The 25,912-nt window shown below is 39.0% G+C and overlaps 2 protein-coding genes across 2 annotated transcripts in view; both read left to right on the plus strand.

The window, feature by feature from the left end:
• Nucleotides 1-17,177, plus strand: part of LOC132994269 (E3 ubiquitin-protein ligase HECW1) — a 56,869-nt gene extending 39,692 nt beyond the window's left edge. Inside the window, exons 11-28 of the mRNA XM_061064510.1 lie at nt 673-826; nt 2,357-2,460; nt 3,312-3,418; nt 4,217-4,402; nt 5,374-5,508; nt 6,906-7,020; nt 7,156-7,252; nt 7,947-8,030; nt 8,177-8,283; nt 10,132-10,246; nt 10,941-11,054; nt 11,901-12,053; nt 12,436-12,534; nt 13,738-13,867; nt 14,066-14,212; nt 14,482-14,596; nt 14,884-15,082; nt 16,490-17,177. Coding sequence (XP_060920493.1) covers nt 673-826; nt 2,357-2,460; nt 3,312-3,418; nt 4,217-4,402; nt 5,374-5,508; nt 6,906-7,020; nt 7,156-7,252; nt 7,947-8,030; nt 8,177-8,283; nt 10,132-10,246; nt 10,941-11,054; nt 11,901-12,053; nt 12,436-12,534; nt 13,738-13,867; nt 14,066-14,212; nt 14,482-14,596; nt 14,884-15,082; nt 16,490-16,601 — 2,273 coding nt within the window. The 3' untranslated portion in view covers nt 16,602-17,177. The remainder of the gene's footprint in view (nt 1-672; nt 827-2,356; nt 2,461-3,311; nt 3,419-4,216; nt 4,403-5,373; nt 5,509-6,905; nt 7,021-7,155; nt 7,253-7,946; nt 8,031-8,176; nt 8,284-10,131; nt 10,247-10,940; nt 11,055-11,900; nt 12,054-12,435; nt 12,535-13,737; nt 13,868-14,065; nt 14,213-14,481; nt 14,597-14,883; nt 15,083-16,489) is intronic.
• Nucleotides 17,178-22,661: 5,484 nt separating this feature from the next.
• The window catches only part of stk17a (serine/threonine kinase 17a), a 31,092-nt gene continuing 27,841 nt past the window's right edge, over nt 22,662-25,912 (plus strand). Inside the window, exon 1 of the mRNA XM_061064409.1 lies at nt 22,662-23,121. Coding sequence (XP_060920392.1) covers nt 22,940-23,121 — 182 coding nt within the window. The 5' untranslated portion in view covers nt 22,662-22,939. The remainder of the gene's footprint in view (nt 23,122-25,912) is intronic.

A 25,912-nucleotide genomic window follows, 5' to 3' on the forward strand; every position in this document is an offset into this window, starting at 1 on the left:
ACAAAAGTGAGTACTTGACTCTCATCAGGTAGATTGTCATGTTAAATTTAATTTACTGAAGATGTTAGTCGAACTTGCCAAACAGGTTCGACACAACAAGATGACAGATTGATTGAGATATTTTTGTACTCTAATGAAACTTCCTCCTGGGATCTCAGAAAGATTTTCTTGAAAGCTCTGTTGTACAAGCCTCGAGTTGATCCTAAATTGAACCCTTTCCCTGATTTGCACTGTTCAGCAGATATGAAGACAAGCAAGCATTCCCTCACTGGCTATTAGTTGCTGTATTTTCACAGTTTATTCACATTTCTTATATTTTTATTCTACAGAGTAGAGAGATAAGCTTATATCCAATCGGCTTGTCAGAAAACATCTGAAAGTCGGAGTGATCTCTGAGGCAGGCATCCGACCATGCATGAAGGGATTAGTTCTCCTCAGAGTTTTGTTTTTATGATGTACAGCATCAAAGCAGTGGGAAAAGAACCAACTTCTCTAAAGTAGAAACTCAATCTCTGTGAGTGGATGATGTTCAGAGCAGAAATGTTTGAAAATTGTGGTCACAATAGTGACACTTTTGAGTTATGTGTGTACCTTACTAATCTACTGCGAGTTTGGGCAGTACTTAATTGAAACACTCTTTCTTTAATTCTCACCAACTCTCTGTTGACACAGACTGGGAAGCTCGAATCGACAGCCATGGCAGAGTTTTTTATGTGGACCACGTCAACCGGACCACAACCTGGCAGAGACCGAGCCAGGGCGGCAAGTGTAACCACAGCATCCCCCGCTCGGGATCCACGCAGCAGATGGAGCAGCTCAACAGGAGGTCAGACTGAAATTCACAAAGAGAGAAAGAGATACTCAGGCCGCACTCGTGTATCCATCAATGTTGTCAAACAGCCTTCAGTTGAAACTACATGAAGGAGAAACATTTCTCTTCAGTTATCTTCTCCTGCATGGTTTGTCTCAGGCACTTTTATATGATCAAAAGAGATCAGGTCACATTCACATGACCCTTGTTTGTCATCTTTATAACTCATATTGCTTATGTGTTTCTCTTTTAATGATTTGTTGTCCGTCTATTTATCAATTCTGTTATGACTCGAAGTCATTTGTAAATGAGGGTTGCCCCTCAATGATCTCTCGAGTATAAATAAAGGTTAATTGAGTTAATTAATTAATGTTAGCCCTGAAAAGAGAAAATCCTGCGCACTACTCTTGCTCAGCATCCTCAACGTTTAAAGTGTGCTCTTTTCCACCACATTTTCCACCACCAAGATCTTAAGTAGTTGAGTTATAAATGGTGACCCTAACCCTAGTGTGCAGGATTTTCTCTTTTAAAGACTATAGTTTTACGTCCTACGCACCGACCTCATGACATAGCCAGATGTGTTAACACCTCCTTTAAAACGTAGCGTAAAATGATCTTGGTCTTACAACGTTTGTTTTTTTAAGTATTATAAACATTACAGTTTATCATGTGATAAGAAGAAGCCTTGTAATGGTTGTAAGGCGTTGTGTTCTAGTGAGAAAGTTTTATAACATGACAAGATGAAAGGGTATGAGAGGTTTCAAGTTAAACAGTTGTAAATTGGTAAATGGACTTGAGCTTGTAAAATGGTTTTCTAGTCTTCTAACTACTCAAAGCGCTTTTACATCGCTCGTCACACATACACAGTCACACCACAGTCACACACTGGCAGCAGAAGCTGCTATGCTAAAGTGACCATCAGCATTAACTGATACATTTGCATGCTGCTGACAAATCAGCGGGGGCAACTTACCCAAGAGCACATTGACATGTGGCAGCAGGGGACGGGGATCAAGAAAAATATGGCGTCATATCATGAAATTTTTTTTTTTTTACTGTTTATTAGAATGTTCTGTTTTTTAGAGTTACATCTTTCTTAGAAAAACAGTAACATTTTGATTTGTTGGTAGCAATAAAATCAAATATAAAATTCATAGAATTGGTACACATGATACAAACAGTAAAGTGTTGTGTATACATTTCTTGGGATTTAAAACAAAGATTTTTCTTTCGTGGTAAGAAAGATAGAAATGTCATCCATTTCATCGTAACCAGAGAATACACAGTCCTCAGGATCAATGTTCAGAAAGGATCGAGAGGAAGGAGAAAGTGTTAGTGCTTAGAGTGGTGAGCTGGATACAGAGTCTACAGTAAGGTTAGTCTGACATCTGGTGACTGAAAAGGAAACTCAAACCTCCAAATGTATTTGTGTGGCACAAAATGCAAAGATGTTCAGCTCATGACAGACAGACCCTGATAATGTTTTAGTGTCTCTATCTTCACACTCCTATTTGAAGACAACTTTTTTTTTTTTTTTTTCCCCAGGTACCAGAACATCCAGAGGACAATGGCCACAGAGGAAGATGGCGGGGGTCCGAGGTTAGAGCGGAGCAGCAGCACAGAGACGGAAACAGATTCTCCTCAGACAGGTACAGAACTGAGCCTGGAACAGCAGAAAAAGGAGCACACTCTTAAACAGTAACAAATCTTCAGGTGCACAACCACAAAAATACTTACAAGAAAACAGGAAAGTCAGCACACTCAGTGTCCCCCGTCGTTTTATAATCTGGGCAGAGCAGCAGCATGCAGATCACCAACGGACGGGTTTCAGCAAGCAGCTTTCATCAGCGTTGCAGACTGAGTGGGAATGCCCCTTATGTACAGGAAGTCTTGACCACTCAAGGTTTTTTTTTAACACAAAAGAGGCTGCTCTGTCAAACAGGAAAAAGGACAAACACATCAAGAAATATGCACTCGCTAGTTACAAGAGATGAACCCAGACGTAATCATAATCATGCATAGGTAACTGAGGCTCATCACAGATACAAGCTAGTTCCTTTTTAGGACAAATGAGATCATTCTGGTGTTTATCATTCTCATGAATGACACAACCGACCTACTTTATTGGCATTAACACTCACTGGTTATATTCTGTGTAAATCATTTTCAGTCGTGATTTTTACACCCTCTTATTATCAAATTTGATGTATTAATCGAACATATAATCCTCTGTAAGTAGCTTAGAAATATTGTACGAAAGAGTGCCGATAGTCTAGCGGTTATATTGCTTGCCCTATGTACAGAGGCTACTGTCCTTGTCACGGCAGCTGTGGGTTTGAATCCGACCTCCGCCCTTTGCTGCATGTCGTCCTGTACTCTTTCCTCCCAACATTTCCTGTCTCTCCTTAGCTGTCCTATCCAACAAAGGCAAACCCTCCCTCACCCCCCCCAACTAAAGGAAATATTGTACACAATAAATCCACCTGTTTTCTGCCTGCAGGCCCCGCCTCTCCTGTCAATCATCAAAAAATCAGCAATCTCCTTCAATCACCTGCCGTCAAGTTCATCACACACCCAGAGTTCTTCACTGTGTTGCACAGTAACTATGTAAGTACTTCACACACGAGCACGCACCGAGGACATTTCCCATGTACTCTAAAGTATTCAGAGGTGAATTAGGACTTGATAGTTATTGCCAGCCCCGCCTGCAGAGAAGGCAGGGACCCAGTGAATGGGCGCTTGCAGGACATGGATGATTTCAATCAACGTATGCACATGCGATCAGTACTGTTAGCACTAGCCTCCATGCTAACAACAGCTAATGGATTTCAGCTGATTGAAATAAGTTTGTTAACATGTTCTTGGCTGGGTCGAATGCCCTATCCAGCTATCTTTTTCTTCTTCTTTCTTTTCTGGCAATCTAACTTTGTGCTGGTTCTGGAATGACTATACTAATTGTGATATAACTGGCATGACTGTTAAGTTAACTAGACTCACTGACGTTGGTAACATTACAAAAAAATCATATTAATTTAAGAAGAGGGGGTTTGCATTTTGCTTTAAGAGGTAATGGTGAGTATGTAGGTGTAAAATAACATTTGGTCAGTGTTGCTTGAAAGTAGGATGGGCCATGTTTTGTTTTTTTTTGCTAACCTCCATGGGCCCCCACCATGTGACTGGGCCATAGAGAACGTTCCCCTTTCTCCCCCCTTATAGGCGGCCTTGGTCGTTACTTGAGCAATTTTTTAAAAAAAAGTCTATAATAAGATTTGGAAGCACTGTATCAGTATATCACGCTGCACAAGCCACTGACACTATGTCCATTTAACTTTCACAAATGTGACAGTTAATAACCTGATTATTAATTATTATTAATTAATTAATATTATTATTTTGTCTTTCCAGGCAGCTTACCGGATGTTCACCAGCAGCAGTTGTGTGAAACACATGATCCTGAAGGTGCGGCGTGATGCCAGGAACTTTGAACGTTATCAACATAACAGAGACCTGGTGGTTTTCCTCAACAAGTTTTCCGACACTCAGCTGGAGCTGCCCCGCGGCTGGGAGATCAAGACTGACCCCCAGGGCAAGGTATCTTACATACTGCGTTTAGAATGACCCTCCAATGGACCCGAGGCGGTCGACGTTAGAACTGACGGTCAGCACTACGTCATACTATGAAATGCTAACCCAGCGAAATGATCCAAGGACAAACACTGGACTGATTATCATGGTCAGCTGTTTAACTGTGTAGTTTGAACCAGTGGGGACCTCATTAGTTGTTTTTTTCATTACATACCATGTTTAAAACATACCAGAGTAGTAAACTAACAAAAACACACACTCTTGCAAATGCATCGTTTAAACAGCATGGGCCTAATTTACTACAATTTTGCAAAACACACAAAACCCTAATTGAAATACTACCGCCTCCAGAAGCCTTGCACCTGAAAGCCCACACTAACTAAATGTGCAATTTGTTAGAGTCAACGCAATTCAGTACTCTTTACATGTGATCTTAGTAAATCCGTCTCTATGTGACATTAAAATATGACCAGATACCCAGAGACGGGCAGCCCCTGAGTCATTAAATAAGAGTGTTATTGACTACAGCAGGTTGAAGGTACACTGACGGTACAACAGAGGTTGATATTGGACAGAAACTTGGAGAGAGACCATCGGTCAGCTGGAAGAGAAAGGGACTTTACTGACGACTACTTAAATGAGTCTCTTAGTGCCAATCATAATAATAATACCCGAAAGAACTCAGTGAACTTTCAAGCAATGATGAAAATGATCTGATACACAGCAGTTAATTTACTTTACGTTTATTATAATTTAGGTATTTGGTATTGCATTTCAGGTCCAGACTGATTGAAACGAAGGCTTTAATATTCTTACCTGTGTGAAGATCAATAAGAGGAAGATTATAAATAAATGGAATGAACAAAACTTCTATTTATAAAAAGAAAATACCCATGAGCTTAAAACTTGAAGATGATTTGAAATAAGGATTACACTCAAGTACTGCAAAGTTCAGCCCACTGTTTTCTGTCTCCCAGTCTTTCTTTGTAGACCACAACAGTCGAGCCACAACCTTCATCGACCCACGCATCCCTCTGCAGAACGGCCGGCTGCCCGGACACCTCGCTCACAGACAACATCTGCAGAGATTACGCAGCTACAGCGCAGGAGAGGTACACACAAGTGTCTGTATTGTTTCAAGAGTAATGGGATAGCTACATTTGACATCCACATGGATGTCTTACTAGACAACTCTAGAACGACTTATGTCTGCTATCGTCTCGTGATCCTTCACATTTTGCAGTGTCAAAGTAACGCAGAAGAGCTGCATGTAGTTCAAATTCTCTTCGTAATGCTCATGTGGCACCAGCTGAGCATAGAGTACATCTAAAAAAAATATTTATTCTAACCAACATAGTCAGCATTTCTTAAAAATAAACTGTAGATTTTATCAAATGTTACTGAAAAACAAGAAAACGGTTAATTTGTTGGGGAATATTTTCAGTGTTTTACTGCATTGAGCCATTGGAGAGTATAGAGGGAAGAAGAAGAGTGTATGTGGGACAGTTTTAAAACAATAGTGTGTGGCTTATTGATATGTTTTAATAGTATTTGGACAACAGTAGGGTACAGAGTAACATGGATTTCTCAGTCTTTGGATACACACACAATACAAATAAGCAAGTGTATTCATTGTTGTTTTAGATGCACACATGGGACTTGATGGAAGAAGACAAAACACCAGATTTGACATAATGCCAAAGTTCAACAACTATCAACACGTGTGTTCGCTCTATGTTTCAACATATCAACACTGCTGGGAGTGTCACTTTGTAGGATTTCAGTTTCAGACATTAATACTTTTGCTAAGAAACCTTAGAAAAAAACAACTTCAAAGTATAATTCCGATCAGAATCAGAACCATGTTTTCATTTCCCAGTACATTTACACATACATAGAATTTGACTTGGTGTTATGGTTCAGAACAATTAGTGAAGAAATAGAACAATAAATAATATAATATAATAATAAATGTACTTGGCAATAAACCCCGATTCTGATTCTGATAATATTAAGAAGCTATAAAACGGCAGTGCCCCCGCTGACAGGTATCTTTTTCAGAATAAGATCAAGATATCAAAAGCAATACAGAATATGTGATAGAATAGAAAGAACACAAAATGTACAAAAGGTGTAAGGTAGTAGCTGTACAGTTTTGCTGGTATGTGCATGATTTACAGTGCAATTCACTTCCACTACACATTTCTACACTGTGTGCATGTAATCAAAATACTAAATCCAGTGTGCATTTATGTAACATATCAATGATGTTGTAGCCTTCACATTACTGTCATGTTGTCTGACTGTGGGGCTATATGAGAGTATACTTACACAGGCTTTATAACAATGGGGCTCATGTTGTAGAACAATTGTAACTCACTGAATCCATGGAAACACTGAACTTCCTGTTTAGATATTCTGCATGGCGTGTAAACATGGTGATAAGGGCAGCATATAGTGTATACTTTTCTTGTTCCTCAGTGTCTTTTGTGTGTCCTGTTGTTCCCAGGCCTCCGATGTGTCCAGGAGTCGGGGGGCTTCTCTGATGGCCAGGCCTGGAAACAGCCTGGTAGCAGCCATACGAAGCCAGCATCACACCGATCCCCAACAACTGAGCGCTCCATGTAGGCACTCATAATATCTCACCCTTCATTTAGTCAGCTAATACTGTTCTTTCTTTCTTTTCCCGCTTTTCATTATTCTTTCTGATAGTCCTGTGTTAATGCCTGATGGCTTCTGTCTTGTCTTTCTCTCCTAAGCTTACAATGACAAGATAGTGGCATTCCTTCGACAGCCGAACATATTCGACATGTTGCAGGAACGACAGCCCAGCCTTAGCAGAAACCATGCACTGAGGTATGCTTCTCTCATAGCTTCAGATGCAGAAGCCAATACTGTCCATACAGGTTTTGGTCAAGCTGTAGCCTCCTGTGTTTAAAAATTAAGTGCTGGTGGCGCGGTGGATAGTGCGCCTGTCCAGTGTATGGAGTTCAAATCCAGCCTGTGGCTCCTTTCCTGCATGTCATTCCCCACTCTCTCTCCCTGTTTTCCAACTCTATCCACTTTCCTATCTCTCCAATAAAGGCACAAAAGCCCAAAAATAAATCTTAAAAAAAAAGAATTATGCAGATGCAGACGGGCAAAATTCTGCAGTTGATCGAGTGTTCGCTTGAGGCTGACTACAGAAGCTGATGCTGTTTTCACAGCAGAAATAAACATGGTTACAGCCTGGTTCAAAAAACCAAATAGTTCTGATTAGTTATTGTCACAGGTACACACTGTACAGAGGGTTCTTGTTTGATAACTCATCAGTTCAGATTATTTAAAGGATAAGTGTTATTCACAATAAGGTGTGTAGCTGACCTGATTGACAGGTGTGCAAGGTGTAACTGTTTGTCAGGAGGCTTACAACCCGCCTCAGCTCCAGCTCTCAGCCTGTCACTAGAATTTTTTTGGACAACAGAGCCAAAGAAGTAAGCATGAATAAAAAGAGAATGTATGTTCATACATAGAAAGACTGATGAGGACTGTTTTTTTGTTGACTGTTCAGGGAGAAGATCCACTACATCCGGACAGAAGGTACTCAGGGGGTGGAGAAGCTGTCGTGTGATGCAGACCTTGTCATCCTGTTAAGGTAAAGAACCAAATGTATCACTAACATCTTCTATTCCCTTTACCAGCATCTGCTCAAATAACTGAAGTCATGCACATTCCTTCTGCTTGGACAAAAAAAATAAAATCTGTTTCCTTTCTTTACATTTCTGTGTCCTGCTTCTATAGCTTATATGAAGAGGAAATCATGTCCTATGTTCCACCCCACCCGATCCACCCGGGCTTCAGCTTCTCTCCCCGCTGTTCCCCCGTCTCCTCACCACAGAACTCTCCTGGTAAGTCGTCAAGCCTGATAATCACACATGATTGGAGCTTCTTATTGACATTTCTGATCTTGATAATGATCTTGTAATCTTTATGAATGTGCAGATTCTCACTTACAGTGTTAAAATGCTGGTTGTTCACACTTAACAGTGGTAAAAGTATACGCCCCCAATATGAAACAAAGAAGCTGTTGAAATCTCTTACATAGGCTCTCTTCTCCCAGCACTGGAAGCCCTGCAGTGTTCTCCCCTACCTAAAAAGAAAAAGAATACGTGGAAATACAACATATTTAGTTCAATGTTTTTCAGTTTTATGACAAAATAGAAAAAAAACATTGAAGAAGTGTTCAACATTTCAGTGTTGTGGGGTGCCAGTGGCCTTGTGGTTAGGTTGTGGCCCATGTACCAAGGCTGTTGCCCTACAAGCGGGTGGCCCTGGATCAAGTCTGACCAGCAGCTCCTTTCCTGCATGTCTTTCCCACCTCACTCTTTTAAGAAGATGTAGAGGTGAGCTTTTCTTAAGATCGCAACTCGTTCTTATAGTAACAAAGTAATACCAAAACAGCCGACTGTCCAATCATGAGATGTGTAATGAGATTTCTATATGGGGAAAAAAGTTACTTGAAAGTAAGGTGGAAAAACTCTGGAGCCCTGTTTACAGTAAAGATGCACACTTATATAGCATGCAATCACCACACACAAAACAGGCATACACACACGCACACACACACACACACACACACACAGAAACCTCACAACGATGATCATTAGTGTTTGACGGAGCCTGCTGTGCCCTGTTTGGGTGCGGTGTTATCTTAATGAGCGCAGAAATCCTCAAGCCAGCCGCAAGAGTGTGTATTTGGTAGGGCTGGTTAAAAAATGTATTCATCAATGCATTGCAATTATTATTTTCCCAATTCAATATCGATTCAGGGAAATCCTGAGATTGATTTTTCCCGTTGTAGTGATTCCCCTCTCCACTGTGGGTGCTGTGAATTCAGGTCAGGCACAATTGTGCCCTTTAGATCATACTGTACTTTAATGTTTTATTATTTGAGGAATTATTATTATTATTATTATTAAAGAATAATGCAACGATAAAATACATTTCTGAGTCAGTTTGTTCTAAACCTATACAAACAATGCACACATAATTATTTAACAAATATCAGAACACAGTACTGTGACGAGTTATCTGGGTATTCCTGTCATCTGTATGTCTTATTAAATTGATATCGAAGCATATTGATCAATATCGAATCGATATTGAATCGAATCGTGACCCAAAGAATTGAAATCGAATTGAATTGTGAGGTTGTGGACAATACCCAGCTCTTGTATTTGGGTATGCATGTTTTTGGAGGTTCTATGAATTGAAACTGGGTCACAGCAGAGAAGCCTGAATTGTAATTGTGCTGTTCATTTGTTGTGTTTTTGTTGAGAAAAGTTGGACTGAAAACAAATGATGTGAAATACAGCCTCACTGTATGAAATCTTTCAGAGTCCACTTCATATCCACTCTGTAAGCTCAATTTATTAATTTTTTAAATCTTTCTGTTGAATCATGTTGTTTTACTAACAGCAAAATAATGATTGCATTGAATGTCCCTGTTATTGAATGGGATGGGGCAATTAAACATCATTCCATAACAACAACTGAACTCATCAATGAGCTGTGAAACTCTCTACAATTCAATTTTAAACCCTCAAAATCAGTCTTGACTTTTTAAATCAACTTGTTTTTGTTTGGTTTTTTTTTTTTCAGTTGAAGGCTTTTTGCAGTATTATGTATTGAACTATTTAGTTTTTATGTTTCCTTCTATTCTGACCGATTCTGCATGTTTGTTCATGTATTTGCAGGCTTGCAGAGGGCCAGGGCTCCCGCACCTTACCGAAGAGACTTTGAAGCCAAACTAAGAAACTTCTACAGGAAATTAGAAGCAAAGGGTTACGGACAGGGACCAGGCAAGATCAAGTAAGACAAATCACAGATATTACGCTTATTCTACCATCAAGTGAAAGCTTTCTGGTTAAATAAACAGCTCCCAGTTCTCTCTCTTTGTGACTTAGATCATTTATTTATTCAAAATAGGGACAGTGCACATTAATGAACATAAAAATGTAAATATGCCAGATTATAGCCACAGGCTAAGTTTCATCAGTAGTCCCTTGGCAGGTTGGTGGTAAACAGGAAAACAAGTTACATTAAACTCACAATGACAAGCAAAAACTAATACAAGTAATGACAAAAGAACAACATATACTGTACATTAGTAGACAGAGACACATATTATATATATATATATATACAGTACACCAGTATAAAGAGTGGCTGTTTGATTTTGTTCAGAACGAACCAGTATAAAGTGACCATCAGAGTTAAAAGTGCTTAAAAATCATAGTCACATTCTGATCTTCAATAATTTAATGAATTATGTTTTATCTATTATTTAATGGTGGTATAATTGTCATGGGATATACTGTTTATAAAGTTATATCGTTCTCATTTGTTTTTGATAGATTTTTAATGTTGTACCCTAAACTTAACTGAACTACTTTTAGGAACGCGCCAATTTCCTGCAGATTTGTCTTTCTGCTTCACAGACAAGGCTACGAAATGTAATTTAGACTTCCATGTTGTAAAACAAATCTCATCCTGGCTGCTGTAGGCTGCTGATCAGAAGAGAACACTTGCTGGAGGGAACCTTTAACCAGGTGATGGCGTACTCTCGCAAAGAGCTGCAGAGAAACAAACTCTATGTCACCTTCCTGGGAGAGGAGGGGTAAGACACACACACACACACACACACACACACACACACACACACACACCACCAGTGTTATTTTGTAGCTCACATTCCATTTTTTGCATATCTTACAAGTTTTTTCTCAAAATTGGTATATAATTATAAATGCTTCCCTAACTAGTAGCTATATATAAAAAATAATAGATGCAATGAAAAAGTGTAATGTAATAATTCTAACCAATGGACCCGCACAACATCTAATTCTGTAGTTGCTCTCATCTCTACAGAGCATTTCAGCCTCTGAATGCACATTGTTTTGGTTCCGTTACTCCCATAACCAGGGCTTTCCAGAAACAGCAGGCAGCTTGTTTTATTGATCACCCCACAAATCTGCACAATCCCTGACCGGCTCCACACAGTCACAGCCAAACATAAGGTGGCATTTAGTAGAGATTTGCCAATTATTTTTCTGCAAACGTGGAGCAAGACCAACAGAGATTGAATGCTAAAATTACAGTCGTAAGATTGACACAAGCATCGCTCCAAATCATGGTCATTTCTGTCTTGAAAATGTGAGGATGATGATTTGCCAAATCACCAATACAACAAAATATTGTTTTTGTGTTACATCTTTTCTGGCACCTCATACTGACCAAAAATAATATCAATAAATCTGCTCTCAACTTAGTGTGTCAATATGAGGTGATATTGGGGTTTTTCACCTTTCTGAAAAATTACTTATAAAGAGTTGAGACATGTTTTAAAACATTGACTGAAGAAGGCTATGACATTAGTTCTACTGTGAGGGTAAAGCAAGCGACCCTAATGTGAAAGATACGTCATCTTTCCTCTCATCCCTCCTCTCTCTTTTTATCTTCTTAGATTGGACTACAGTGGTCCGTCCAGAGAGTTCTTCTTCCTCTTGTCTCAGGAGTTGTTTAATCCGTACTACGGGCTCTTTGAATACTCTGCAAACGATACGTACACTGTTCAAATCAGCCCTATGTCTGCGTTTGTTGAGAACCATCTGGAATGGTAAGCTTTGCAATCACAACACACAACATGAAGACGATCTAATTACTGATTGTGTTGATGTGAAAACCTGTGCGCCAGAGGTGATCCTTAAGATCTGAGTGTTTTTTTTTTAATATGATGTGATGTGAAACTTTGGTGCTAAGTGTTTATTATCAATGTGTACTGTACAGTTCATCCATTTGTTGAAAAAAACTGGAATAGTGCGACTGATAATCACATATTTGATAAGCACCAAACTTTTTATGATAAGTCCATTCACTCATGAACATGTGTGACAGTGTCTTATTTTAGTTTCACTGCTTTTATTCTTGGCTCTTATGATCTCTGTACGTGTGTGTGTGTGTGTGTGTGTGTGTGTGTGTGGGTGTGTGTGTGTGTCCAGGTTCCGTTTCAGCGGTCGTATCCTGGGCCTGGCACTGATCCATCAGTACCTGCTGGATGCTTTCTTCACCAGACCCTTCTACAAGGCCCTATTGAGGCTGTCAGTACACACTCACACATTCAACCACTTTCAACAATGTTTTCTGTTCTATCAGAAATTAAAACAATCAAGAAAACACTCCAGACTTCATATAACTTGATTTATCAGTTAGGCACTTCAGTTGTGTAAAAGCATCAGTGTGTATACAGTTAACTCAAATTACAGCACAGTATATGGGGGAAAAAACACAAATCACATTCAACATCCAAAGCACAATCAAAAGTACTGAGTGAGTAAAGCTTGTAAAGGTCAAAGGTCAAAGGTATCTTTATTGTCCCCACAGGGAAATTTGTTTGCAGCTGGAGACATACAAATACATAAACAACACTAATAAATCATCCAAACATCAAGTGCATAAGTACATACAACATGAAACATGAAACCCAGCAGAGGTGCTCCAGCATCCAGATAGAAATGATAAAAGTGCAGCGTGCAATGAGCAAGGAATTAGAATTCAACTGCTATTCAACAGACAGATAGCAGCAGGTACAAATGAGACCCGATGCCTTTTAGTCTTCACCACAGGCAGTCTGTAACGTCTGCCTGAGGGGAGAAGACTAAACTCTGCATAGAGAGGGTGATCTGGCCTCTGCAGGAGAGAAGTCGCCTTTCTGACCACCTGTCTGCTGTAGAGGTCGCTCACCTGGACTTGACTCCTCCCTGCAATCTTGCTCGCCACTTTAACCAGGCTACCAAGTCTGTTTTTATTGGCTTAAGCCAGATTACCATACCAGGCAATAATACAAAACATTAAAACCGATTCAATGAAACTTTTAGAAAAGAGGGTCATCATCTCAGAGGATACGTTAAAATAATGTATTTTTCTTCAGAAATACAACCTCTGTTGGACCTTCTTTGTCGTAGCATGTTGCTCAAAGGACAGTTTGTTGTCCAGCACAGTGCCCAGATATTTATAGCTGTTCACTATATCAATACCATCACCCTTTACTATGGTTGGCACAGGACTAGATTGAGTCTTCCTAAAATCAATAATCATGTCCTTTGTTTTCGAAGTGTTTAGCTGAAGGAAAGCCATAACAAATCACGCATGACAGATAACCCCTCACAATATTCTCTCGATTATTCTGGGCTTTTTAGTCCATTTATTTAAATTTCATCTTAGCTGAAATGAAAATATCCTCCGGATTTTGCAGACTATGTGTGGGTTTGAGGATTACTATGTGAGCTCTTTTTGTCCTTCAGGGCGACAGACCTGTCTGATCTGGAGTACCTGGATGAGGAGTTCCACCAGTCTCTGCAGTGGATGAAGGACAACGACATCACTGACATCCTGGACCTCACCTTCACTGTCAACGAGGAGGTCTTTGGCCAGGTAGGCGCGTGTGTCTGCCTATGTTCAGCCTGATGCATAACAGAACAAGCCATATATTTATCATTTAAATCACATGTGAACCTTCTGAATCTGTGTTGTTGTCGTGATTCACATAGTGTTGTTTTACTTAAATATGTCTTTTCAAAAGCTTTTAAGATACTTTTCTGAACTGGACCCAATACATTCCTGTATTGCTAGGTGACGGAGCGGGAGCTAAAGTCCGGGGGCTCCCACCTTCAGGTTACAGAAAAGAACAAAAAGGATTATATTGAGCGAATGGCCAAGTGGAGGGTGGAGAGAGGAGTGGTGCAGCAGACAGAGGCGCTAGTCAGAGGCTTCTATGAGGTAAACCAAGCTGTTTCAGCATTCAGACAGAACATGACACATCAAATTTGACTTTAGCAGCATGTTTAGGACGATGTTCAATAAGGTCATAAAGCCCCTCTGTAGGGATTTCTTTCTGAATAATAGCTAGCATAAAGATTTTAAGTCTGTAGCCATGATCAAAAGTTTAACACTTTAGCAGTTTGTTTAGCGGTGGGCCTAGCTGGTGTGAATACATCGTAATACACACAGACAGGCTAATGAAACATTTGTGTGTTGTTACTTCACAGGTGGTAGACTCCCGGCTGGTGTCAGTGTTTGATGCCCGGGAGCTGGAGCTGGTTATCGCTGGTACAGTAGAGATCGACCTCGGTGACTGGAGGACCAACACAGAGTATAGAGGGGGTGTGTGTCTACAAAATCAGTACTTAAATGCTTGGACACATTTAAGATGATCATCTGAGTCTGAAAAAGAGCATCAGCAGTGTCCCATGGAATAGGTTTTTGGAATAAACTGTGGCGTATATCTACTGTACATATGCTAAAAATTAGGTTTTTATTACAATGAAAATGTTACTAATGCTGGAGATGTACATTTACATCAAATACAGTAAGTAATGAATCAGTCAATACTAGTTTTGTTATAACCCTGTAACCTGAGCTGACCTGATGTCACATGTCACAAACACCAGGTTACCATGATGGTCACATAGTGATGCGCTGGTTCTGGGCTGCTGTGGAGCGCTTCAACAACGAGCAGCGACTCCGCCTGCTGCAGTTTGTCACAGGGACATCCAGCGTGCCCTACGAAGGCTTCGCTGCACTGCGTGGATCCAACGGACTCCGGCGCTTCTGCATTGAGAAGTGGGGCAAAGTCACATCTCTTCCCAGGTATCTGACCGTTTGTTTCCTAAAAAGCCTTCTTCAACCTCTCCTGCTTTTGTTAGCTTGTTACTTAAAACCAATGGCACGATTTAAGGAAGTTTCGCTCTATCGCTCTTAGTGCACACTCACACAAGGCCCAATTGCCCCATACCATGACAAAGCACAATTGCCCCTCCCTCCTCCCGATTCCCCCGCTGGCCTGCACTCTTATCGCTCCAGGCCAAACAGAGTGTAAAACTGAATTTTCCGTTGCAGGATTAATAAAATATATTAATAATAATAATGAATATGAAGTAAAACTCTTTGCTCTTTTGGTCAACTAATGAACTTCATAATCTAACTTGACACATTCTCATTGAAATAAATTCAGATTTTTAGCTACATCTTGTCTAGGTCTGATGTGACCACAGGCTCCTAAGGGCACACATAAGTAATCTTTACCCACATATTGCTGTGTACTTAACATTTAAAGGTCAGTTTTTCTACTTCTGCTACTACTATACTGGCATTTATGCTTTTACCATTACCCAGTACTTTTACAAGTAGATTGAGAGTTACTTGATAAGATAGAGAAAGCTTCCCTGCTGTTGTACCTCAGGCAGGTACAGGAAACTACGAGGTCAGTGCTGAAAGTACAAGACTCTAAACCAGGAGAGAGAAAAAAAGAACCTTAATGTAAAAACATCGCCAAATCATGGTGCCCAAAGAAATGATTACACATTACCAGAACAGAATAGAATAGAATAGAATAACAGAATAGATTTGAACTTCTTGAATAGATCCATCTTTGTGCTGGTGTCATTGATCCTCAATAAACGTTTGTCAAAGTGACTTAAAGGTAGAGTCAGTAGCATTGTTCGTTGCAACTTCTAAAAACAACATTCAAAGTGGGCCCCTCTTCCTGGGCAAATCTCCACCAGAAGCACACACTCACTGGAGGGCGAAGTGTGTACCTACACTCACTGCAAGATACCGCATGGTAGCACAAGCTAACCGCCGCTATGTCCACGTCCTTCATATTCGCCAGTTTGAATCGCGTCCAATCGCTGATTTGTATCCACTCCTAAACTTACTTGTGTGCTGGGAAATACACCAGCTCCCCGCCTTGAGTCAACCAAAACAAACCAAAACATCAAAATCCAGACAGATGACAGGGTTTCTGCCGACACAGTCACCACCACACATGTATGGAGGCCCATTATTGATTATTGAACTGCATAACCTTTATCTAAGTCTACATTTTATTTTTTAGGAAACAGCGACTAACTCTATCTTTATCTCTCTCTCTCTCTCTCTCTCTCTCCCTCTCTCCCTCTCTCTCTCTCCCTCTCTCTCTCTCTCTCTCTCTCTCTCTCCCTCTCTCTCTCTCTCTCTCTCTCTCTCTCTCTCTCTCACTCTCTCTCTCTCTCTCAGGGCTCACACCTGTTTTAACCGCCTGGACTTGCCTCCATACCCTTCATACACCATGCTGTATGAGAAACTGCTGATTGCAGTGGAGGAAACCAGCACGTTTGGCCTGGAATGAGAAAGACGGGACAATTAAATCAACACTGCATCTCTCTAAAGATACCTGGATTGTACTCAACTTAGATTTTTGTCCTGTAGATACACGTACGTCACTGTCCTGGTACTGTGTGTCTCTCACCTTTCTATGAGGTTCTTGATGACTGGGCCACTGCGGAACAACAGATATGTTTTTAGTTATCTCAAAGACAGAGGGATCTGGAACACTGCAACAGCATTTTAAAATAATATTTAATTATATGTTTGTCTAAATAAGGCAATGTTAAATGCAATCAAGTTCATTTAAAATTGCATAATTGCATGTAGCAGAAAGCATCATGTCTAATCCAAAAATTTAAATACCTTAAAATGACAAACAATAATAATACATCATAATAATGTTACATAATAGCACTGAATACAAGAACATTACATAGCATCTAAGAAATTTTTATCAAATCTTAATATTAGATAAATTGTCAGAATTATCCTTTCAATTAATCCTTACACCTGGGATGAGAATTTGAAATCACAATCTAGATTTAAATTCAAAGTATTGAATAACAAAAATTAAGAATTATATTTAAAAAAGAAATTATCAAAAAGTAAAAGGTATACTTGAACAAATCTAACTGTTCAGTAAATGTATTTATCATGTGACAGATTTTCATGGAACAAAATTATAATATTTCATATATACTTGTGCATCAACTCTGTGAATTCAAACACAGATGAGAAAGTGTGCAAATGAAGGCATACAAATTCTCATTTGTCTATCTCAAGATAGATGTATAAATGTGTGTAAAAAGCAGTTTTAAACGAGCTCATCAGAAGGATGCAAAGGCTGGTAGATCTAATGCCAAAGGAACAATCATGTAGAGTGTTTTTTTTTATTCTGGAGTGTTGACAAGAATCAATATATATATTTTATCTGGGCTGTGACTAGCCAGGAGGAACCTGCCAAAGGATCCATGTCAGGGATCTTGAATACAAAGAATGAAAGGAATATGATAGAGCTTGGTGCCAGATACCAAACCTTTCAAGGCCTTTGGGTCAATCAGTAAAAAACTTGAAACTAATCTAAAACCATAAGCAATGTAAAGATGCTTATGTGTCATAGATCCTGTCTGTTTGCTCCACTCAGAGCTATCAATAGCTTTAAATATGTCTAATCTGATCCCTGAGGGACTGTTGAAGACCTCAATAATGGCCCAAACAATTCCCACTTGGAAAGTGGTACCTAAAGGAATAGGTCTATAATAGATAAGCCATCCATACACATTTTCTAAGTAATGTTGATCATTTTAAAAAGTGAATTCTGCTGAAACATTCAACAAACTTTTCAGTTATGAGCAGAAACTCAAGAAAATCACAAAAGTCTTGGAAAAAATGAAAATATTCCCGACAAACTGGAGTGGTTCAGCTAAATGGAAGCAATGTGAGAAATATTGGAAGACCTCTTAAACATTTTAAAGTACAGTGGCAAAATAGCAAGATTCAGACTACGGTAAACCACTTAAATAAGTGTAAACTCAACAATAACGATAATATTCTATTTAAGTCTGAAACTCAAGAACTATTGGATTGGTCCATGATGCAGAACTAAAAAACTAAGAACACGTGGCTTACTCTTGTCCTACCTTGATTCACAAATATTTGTTGCCCCTGTTGGTTGGGTTGGTTGGTTTAAGGCAAGAGATTGGTTATGGTTATGATAAGAATATCATAGTTATCCAATCAGAGGTAGGCTAGGTTTTTGCCTTTCCCAAAGAAGAAAGAAAATATCACACAGAGAAGAGCGTTGTTCTGACTTCACATTCCCTGGCCTCCTTCGGTTCAGTCCAAAGTGAGGACGGCTGCTGTGATCAGATACTTCATACTCTCCTCTGAATGGACTGCAATGTTACTGGAAAAACTCTTCAGATCGTCATTAATATTACTTGCTCTGAACAATATTCAAAAGCAGGGACAATGATGTCACGTCTCCTCTCTCAAAGTAGCCATCAATTCCAACACAAGGGCTCCTGGGATTCTGTCTGTCGAGACCGAGGGTGATCACGTCGACAATGCAAACAGGATGTACATGATGACTTACAATCAAAGAATACTCATGTGGACATTGTATCTTCAACTGGCTAAGTAGGACTTTCGATAAACCCTCCTATCAGGAGTGGTACTTCCCTTTCAGAATTGTTGGTCCTTCAATTTGAACTAGAGCTGCCTGTAGTCTAATTGAAGTCTTCTACCGAACTCTCAGACTGTGTTCCTTTTCCACGGTGTTGTTCTTTGCATGGAGCAGGTACTCCAACATCTGAACCTTTACAGTCCAACAACCTTTACAAACAACATGACTGGTGCATAGTAGCATGTAGATGTCCAAGGGCAGTGGATCATTGGATCAGCCACTTGAACCAATCCCAACATACTGGTACAAACTCAAAATATGACCTGGGGCCCTTGGATGAACCAGTGTAATATATGCAATAGTTAAGACCTTGTACTACAATCTCTTCCACAGTCTACAATGTTGTCTCAGACCATGAGCGACTGCAGTGTACACTCATGCATTCCCAGCCTCTTGTCTACATCTCGAGTCCAGTAATGAAACTGTGTCTCAGTTACTTACTGCCTCATGTGTGGCATGTGGGTTTGTGATGCCAAGTGGTTTGTATATCAGCCTGACAGAAGGAAAGTCTTTGGTTTTACCCCACACAAAGCCAACTTGTGCATCTCAGGCAGATAGCTATTTGATTTCAAAGCCAAGTATAAATACAACCTAGATATTGTAGTCCTACATGTTTTAAAGCTGAAATGATAAGAAGGCTGTTATCTCTTAAGGCCACATGCATTGACTGGACTGTGCCTGTGTGTAATATTATTTGTCATTGCAAATGTAGATCATCATTTTCAAGGGCAACTTCTTCAATTTATACTTTTAAAGTCTCAAGCCATTGTCAAAGATTCATACAGGTGTGGATCAAGGCTTTTTCTTACTGATTGCTATTTTTTTTACTGAGCGATTTCTGTTTTACCTGATTTTTTGTTTTAAGTCAGATGAAACACAGATGTTTTAACATGCAAAACTGTACGAACAGCAACACAATGACAGCTCAAGACTCCCATGACTGTGAAGGCAGAGCTAAGCTCCTGTTAGCAAAATGCCGCACACTATCAACAACAGAAAAGTGGAGTATAAGATATATTATTTAACACATTTATTCACATTCATTTCACCTAAGTATCAGAGGCATTTTGTTGCCATAGTTATAACTGTATCCACAGGTTATTGGTTTTAACAGTAGTCTAACATAACATTACTTTGGCATGAGCGAATACTTCTTCAATGATAGCATTCTATGTAAAAGAAAAAAGAACCCGTAATAAAATGTTAACTTGGGTTTCATAGAAAAATCCATCATCTACAGCCTTGTCGAGCCATGGGATAATATGATAGTAATATAATAAGGAGCAGATATTTAGACTCGTCCATGTCTCTCATGTGAGAGACTTTGATCCTGTTTTCTCAATTTACACTTCTGTACACTCATTCAGAACTTTTTTTTTAAACTTTGTTAATTTAAAAGACTTCTAAAAATAAATGCTAAACTTTTATGTAATTTCACCTTGATGGTGCTTTATTATTATGTGCTTGCTACAGATATGCTAAAAAATTGGGTAATAGGGTGTAACCAAAGCAACAGAAAAAACGTTTTTTTTTTCGTGAAAATATTTAGGAATTAATTTGTTTACAATCAGATAACGACCTCTCCGGGTAAACTCAAAGCAGTCAGGTCATTAGAACTGCGCTCATCCTTGACAGTGGCGAGGCCTTTTCAGCTCACAAGAAAACAAGGCTGTGATTATGTTGCATCTTCCCTCTCTTTTTTATCTACAATCTTTTGTACTGTTATTTATATATATTGTATTCATAGGTAAAGGGAGGTTCTGGAGCTTTCCCTGAATGTTTTGTTTGTTTGCATTTTTTTTTATGTTGTGAGAAGCATCAGTCAGAGAGTTTGCCTTCACTTTTGGAGCCTTTGCGTTTTGATATGCGTGTCTTTTTTCTATGATCAATTAAGCTAGCTAGCTATCTGTCAGTGCAGGAAATGTTCCACGAGGGTGTTTGTTTTTATTTCCATCCGGCTAACAGAACATCTTTTTGTCTATTCACCTTTAAGGTGGCTATGCACGGTTCATCATGAAAAGTCTGCAGCATTTAAAGTTCGCAAGGTTTTTTTTTCTTTCATGTCGCAAATATCTTCACCATGTTAGACATTTCAGAGCTGCATGTATCCAAGTAATCTGTGCTTTGGGCAGTTTATTACAACAATGGAGTACAAAAACACGATACTTTTGTATGTTGTTCCTGATGATGTGTAGAAAATGTACGAATGTCTTGTTTATGTTAGGTTGATATGTTAAATAAATACATCGTCCATTATGAAGGCTGATATTCATCCTAGAAAGAATGGAGAAAAACACTTCTATATAAGTGATGTTTAAAGTGGGTTGACAGCAGCTATTTAAAAAATATTGAAATACTCTTTTGAAGAACTTAGGAATCATTGAATATCCACAGAAAGTTACGGTGGTGGGAAACTGTAGCAGCTGTTTTATATTTATGTTTTTTTTAAATTAATTTATTAATTTATTTATTCTCATTTTTAAAATGGAATTTAACAAAGGGACTATGTGAATAACTGGATTGAATGTGGCAACACTCACTGAAGCATGCTTTTTTTGTTGTATGTTTTGTTTCTGTTCTGTGTGTACAGATGACACACATGTGTAAATACTGTTAAAAGGTACAGTTCTGAATTGTCTGAGAACAGGTTGTGAAATACTCAGGCTGTGCTACCGCTCCATCACACAATACAACTGTTTATGGATATCAATAAAAAGGTCACTTTGTTACTTTGTTGTCATTGTGTGGATATGTAAGACCTAAAAAAGACACGATTTGAAACCAGTAGTTATTGCAAACCAGGAGATCGGTAATACTGAACTTGTGGCTGAGAGGCATGTGATTGGCTGAATTTTTAGGCGATCGTGATTCTACTTTAATAAGACAGTAACATTGTGAAATTTTTGGGGAAATGTCATTATGAAATTCGACAGGCTAAAAAAACTGCTTGGATTCAAACTTCAATGAAAACAAAAACAAAATAGTATTTTTGTCCAAACAATTGATTAAAACTAATTTATGATTTTTCTTTTACTGAAATATTGAAAGTTTTGTGACATTGATAATTTTTGAGCATCCGGCAGGGTTGGTCATTTTCTCCAGAGTTTGGTTGAAATTGTGATCTGTGACCCTTTTCTTTTCACACTTTAGGGGACATGTTAGGAAAATTAGGAAAATATTATGAAAACCAACCCACAAAATGTGAAATAAACCCATCCAGTCCTTTGTTTGTGGTCTGCATAAGTCTTACAACACAGTGAAAAGTGTGAGATTCTGGTAAAAGTTCTCGCTACATGTAAGAGTGATGTCTACCGGGAAAACTCAGGGGGGGGGGCTCATTGCATTTAAAGAGACACACACACCAAACCGGAGCGTTCTGAGAGAGCTGGTTTATACAGGGTTACAAACTGCCTCTGGTGCTTGATTCATGTTACATTTAACCATTTTTCCCTGTTCATTTTACGTTTTTTACTTTATTTAATTATTGAAAATATGTGCTCAATCATAATGAATAAAAGGGAATGATTAAATGACTACATGAGGTTTTCTTTGTAAATTAATAACTGTTCTTTAATAAAAAAGAAAAACAGAGTTGGCAAATGTACACTTCATTAAGTTTTGAAATTATCAGAATATGCAAAGGACAAAGGCACAAATTTATTCCCCTTCAAAGAAGCACTTAGCAGTAATAGAGTTTAATTTATTTTATAGTAGCCTATTAGGAAGTTGAAAAGTTTTAACCTCTTCATCTTTCTTTTTTTTTTACCGATTGAATGCACGAGATGGCAGTGACGCTGTGTGTTTCCTCCCTTTCCAATCCAATTGGTCAGTCTGCCTGTCAATCAACACAGTCTCCCATGGTTACTGAAAGCACAGCGCCAGTCCGGGTTGCCAGTGGGGAGCAGACTGAGGACCTCTCACAACCGAAAAGCCAAGCACGACCGAGGGACTTCATCAAAATGAGCTTGTCAACCGCGTTATTTGGCAAAATATATTCCGATGCGGATGCATTTAAATCGTATACGGCCTATCAGTGATACATTTTTGCCACACGAATGTTTTTTTCTGAATTTGTTTCGCAACGTGTAGTCAGCTGTTTTGTTTAGAAGCAGTCTGTTACTTTTTCGTTCAAGTTTTTATTTTTTGCCAACGAACCGCTCCAAATAAACGTCGCCATGATCCCCGAATGCCCCCGGTCCGGGGACCCGAGAAGCCGGACCCGCTTCCAGCACAACAATGCTGCCGAACCGAACCAGACCCGCGGAGTCAGCGGGTTGTTGTCAGAAATTAAAACCACCGTCAAGAACGAACCTTTCACCGACCACTACACCATCATCCCCGGCAAGGAACTGGGAAGGTAAGTCGACCTTCACGTTTGTTCAGAGGAAGGGGTTTATTTGTAGAAGTGAAATAAAGTTGACTAGAGTTAACCTTGATTAGTTTGTTAAGGTTGGCGTGGTAAACTAAGAGGACTGCATTAACATAGCTTACAACTAGAAAAACATGTTATTCCATTAATTAATTAAATATTAATTTATTTAATTCAACAATTTATGAGTATTTTTGTTTCCTCTTTCATTACATTTTGTCAAATCAGTTTTAAAAGTGAATTATTAACTGCTCAGACTTCCAATGTTTCTCTGCCAGAGCCAGACTGGTTTTTATAGGTAGGCTGTTATTATGTTGTTAAAATCACTGTTCAATTTATATTTGCATAACTTTCCCTCTTCAACATTTTCATTAAGCAGCTTTCTGAGTGTTTTTGAAATTTCCTTATTGATGCCTGAAGTCCTTTTGCACTTCCAGCTCAGTTATAACAGCATTCAGTGATTCCCTCGCTCTTATGTTGTTTGTCTTTACATGTCTGTATTACATTTTCCCCCGGCTCTTATATCGACTAAAACATGCATTTAAATGTGTAATCAGTTTAAAGCATTGAATAGCCATACCAGTATCCTTTTATATTCAGTACATTAGAACGAAAGAAAGAAAAAGAAATCATCCCCAGATCAAAATACACATTATCGGATTGATCTTTGATTGGAGTCCAATCTAGGGAGGGAAGGATTTGGGAGAGATGTACTTTTTAGACTATTAATGTTTCACAGGATTTTTTTTTTAAAAGCTTAACTATTTGAGGAAGTGCCCTCGACCCTGCTGGCTAGACTCAGCAGAAGAATAGTATAGGCCTTACATAGTAACAAAGCAAATCCACTTTTTGTTATTAGAATATGCATTTAGCCTACTCGGATTAATCACACCACTTTTTGACAAAACTGTAACTAGGTTGTAGCTGTGTGAGTGACCCAGGTTTTAGGAGCTCAGTTCTGCTTTGAATGAAAATCAAAATTCTTTCAGCCAACAGTGACCTGTTAAATAGCGATGTTAGCTATGTGTGTTAAGTCTAAGTAAAGGCCACACAGTAAAAGCTGTGTGTATACGTGTGTGTATGGTTTCTCATGACATTGTGACTGAGATTAGCTGCCACAGAACAACATGAAAGGTTACTTTAATCTGCATATGTTCCTGATCTTTAATGTTGTACTCAGCAGATCAGTCGACATAAGGTCATGTGTTCAAGTTCATCATCAAAGCATTATACTGGATCAAACTTGTTGTACTTCTCTACTGTTTGATACACTTTATTTTGAATGATAAATACAGATTTCTCTGGGGGAAAAACTTGCACAGTACAGAAATGGTGTCCAATATTTAACATTTTTAAACTTAACTTAAAATAGATGTTATACTGTTCTATTTTCACTATGACTATTAAAATACATTTTAAGTCAAGACTGTTGTTTCAAAGTGCAAAATTTACATCCCTGTGACCTTTAGCCTTCAATCTCAATGTCATGGCGGGTAATGAGGGGATGAAGTGATCCCCCTCTGTGCAGCCCTCGGAGCTAGTAACATGGCTGAGCCGGGATCTGCGGAGCCGGTGGGGGAACGCAGCGCTGTGTGTTTGTGTCCAATGCATGTCTGACCGTGTGTATGTGTGGAGCTCCCACTCAGGCAGTACCGTGCTCTCTAGCGCTTCTGCAACGATACATTTACAGACTGGGTCACCAATATTATGCCATTGTGAAATCAATATGAATGTCTTAAGGTGTAATGAGGGCAAAGCTTCGTTATGGCGCTGTTGTAGAATAGCACTATGATAACATGAAAGTCTGTAAATTCAAATTGTAAATAATGGTGCAGAATCTAGTGCAATTCTCAACGACTGGTTGACCTATATGTTTTTAAGGCTATGATGACAGATATCAGTGTGGCCAAACCAGTTTTAAATAGCAGCCTGGAAACCAGCCTAGACCTACACAGAACTAAAAATGAGAGGACAACTTTTTTGTTGATCCAGCGCCAGAGCCACTCAGATTACATATCCATAAATAAACGTTAAGGATTGGCTGAATGTGATCATGGTTTTGTTCAATCATGTTTGTGTCCAATTATTCACTGGCTATATTTCAGAGATTTTCAGATGGAGCAATGTCATAAGAAATACTCTACAGCTTCATTCAAGGTGCCTTCTCCCTGGAAGCATAAAGTCTGTGCAGGGTATTTGTTTGGCTTTAATTAGATAATTCATGTTTGCACGATGACAGTTTTTCTGAGATCACACTCAGAGTGGGAATATTAAGCCCAGTTATGATAAAAGGAAATTAAGACTAGTGGTGTGCAACACTGACCAAATTGCTGAAAGTGTACAATTCTACAACTACAATTCTACAATTCTACAATTCACTTAGCAGACGCTTTTATCCAAAGCGACGTACATCAGAGAGTAAGTACAACACAAGCAAGGATCTAGAAAAAAAGGGAACAATGTCAGTAAGAGCAAGCGATCAGCTTTGTACGTGTACACGTTGGGCGTCGGCCAGCTTATTAAAAAAGTATTTAAAAAAGTATTTCCTTCAACAGGTATACACAGGGACACCACCTCGTGACGTTAACATTATATTACATTCTGAATGTTAAACAATAGGCTATTCTGATGTTTTAATCTTTGTTCAGTTAAAACATTATCTGCACGTTGCATTAATAACTATAATTGGATTGTGAGTTCACTGTAGCACTCTACACTTCTTCAGAACAACAGCGGTGAGAGGGAGGGGTGGAGAAGAAAGTCACCACCTGCGCACTGT

Source organism: Labrus mixtus, chromosome 19, assembly GCF_963584025.1.
Source record: "Labrus mixtus chromosome 19, fLabMix1.1, whole genome shotgun sequence".
NCBI lineage: Eukaryota > Metazoa > Chordata > Actinopteri > Labriformes > Labridae > Labrus > Labrus mixtus.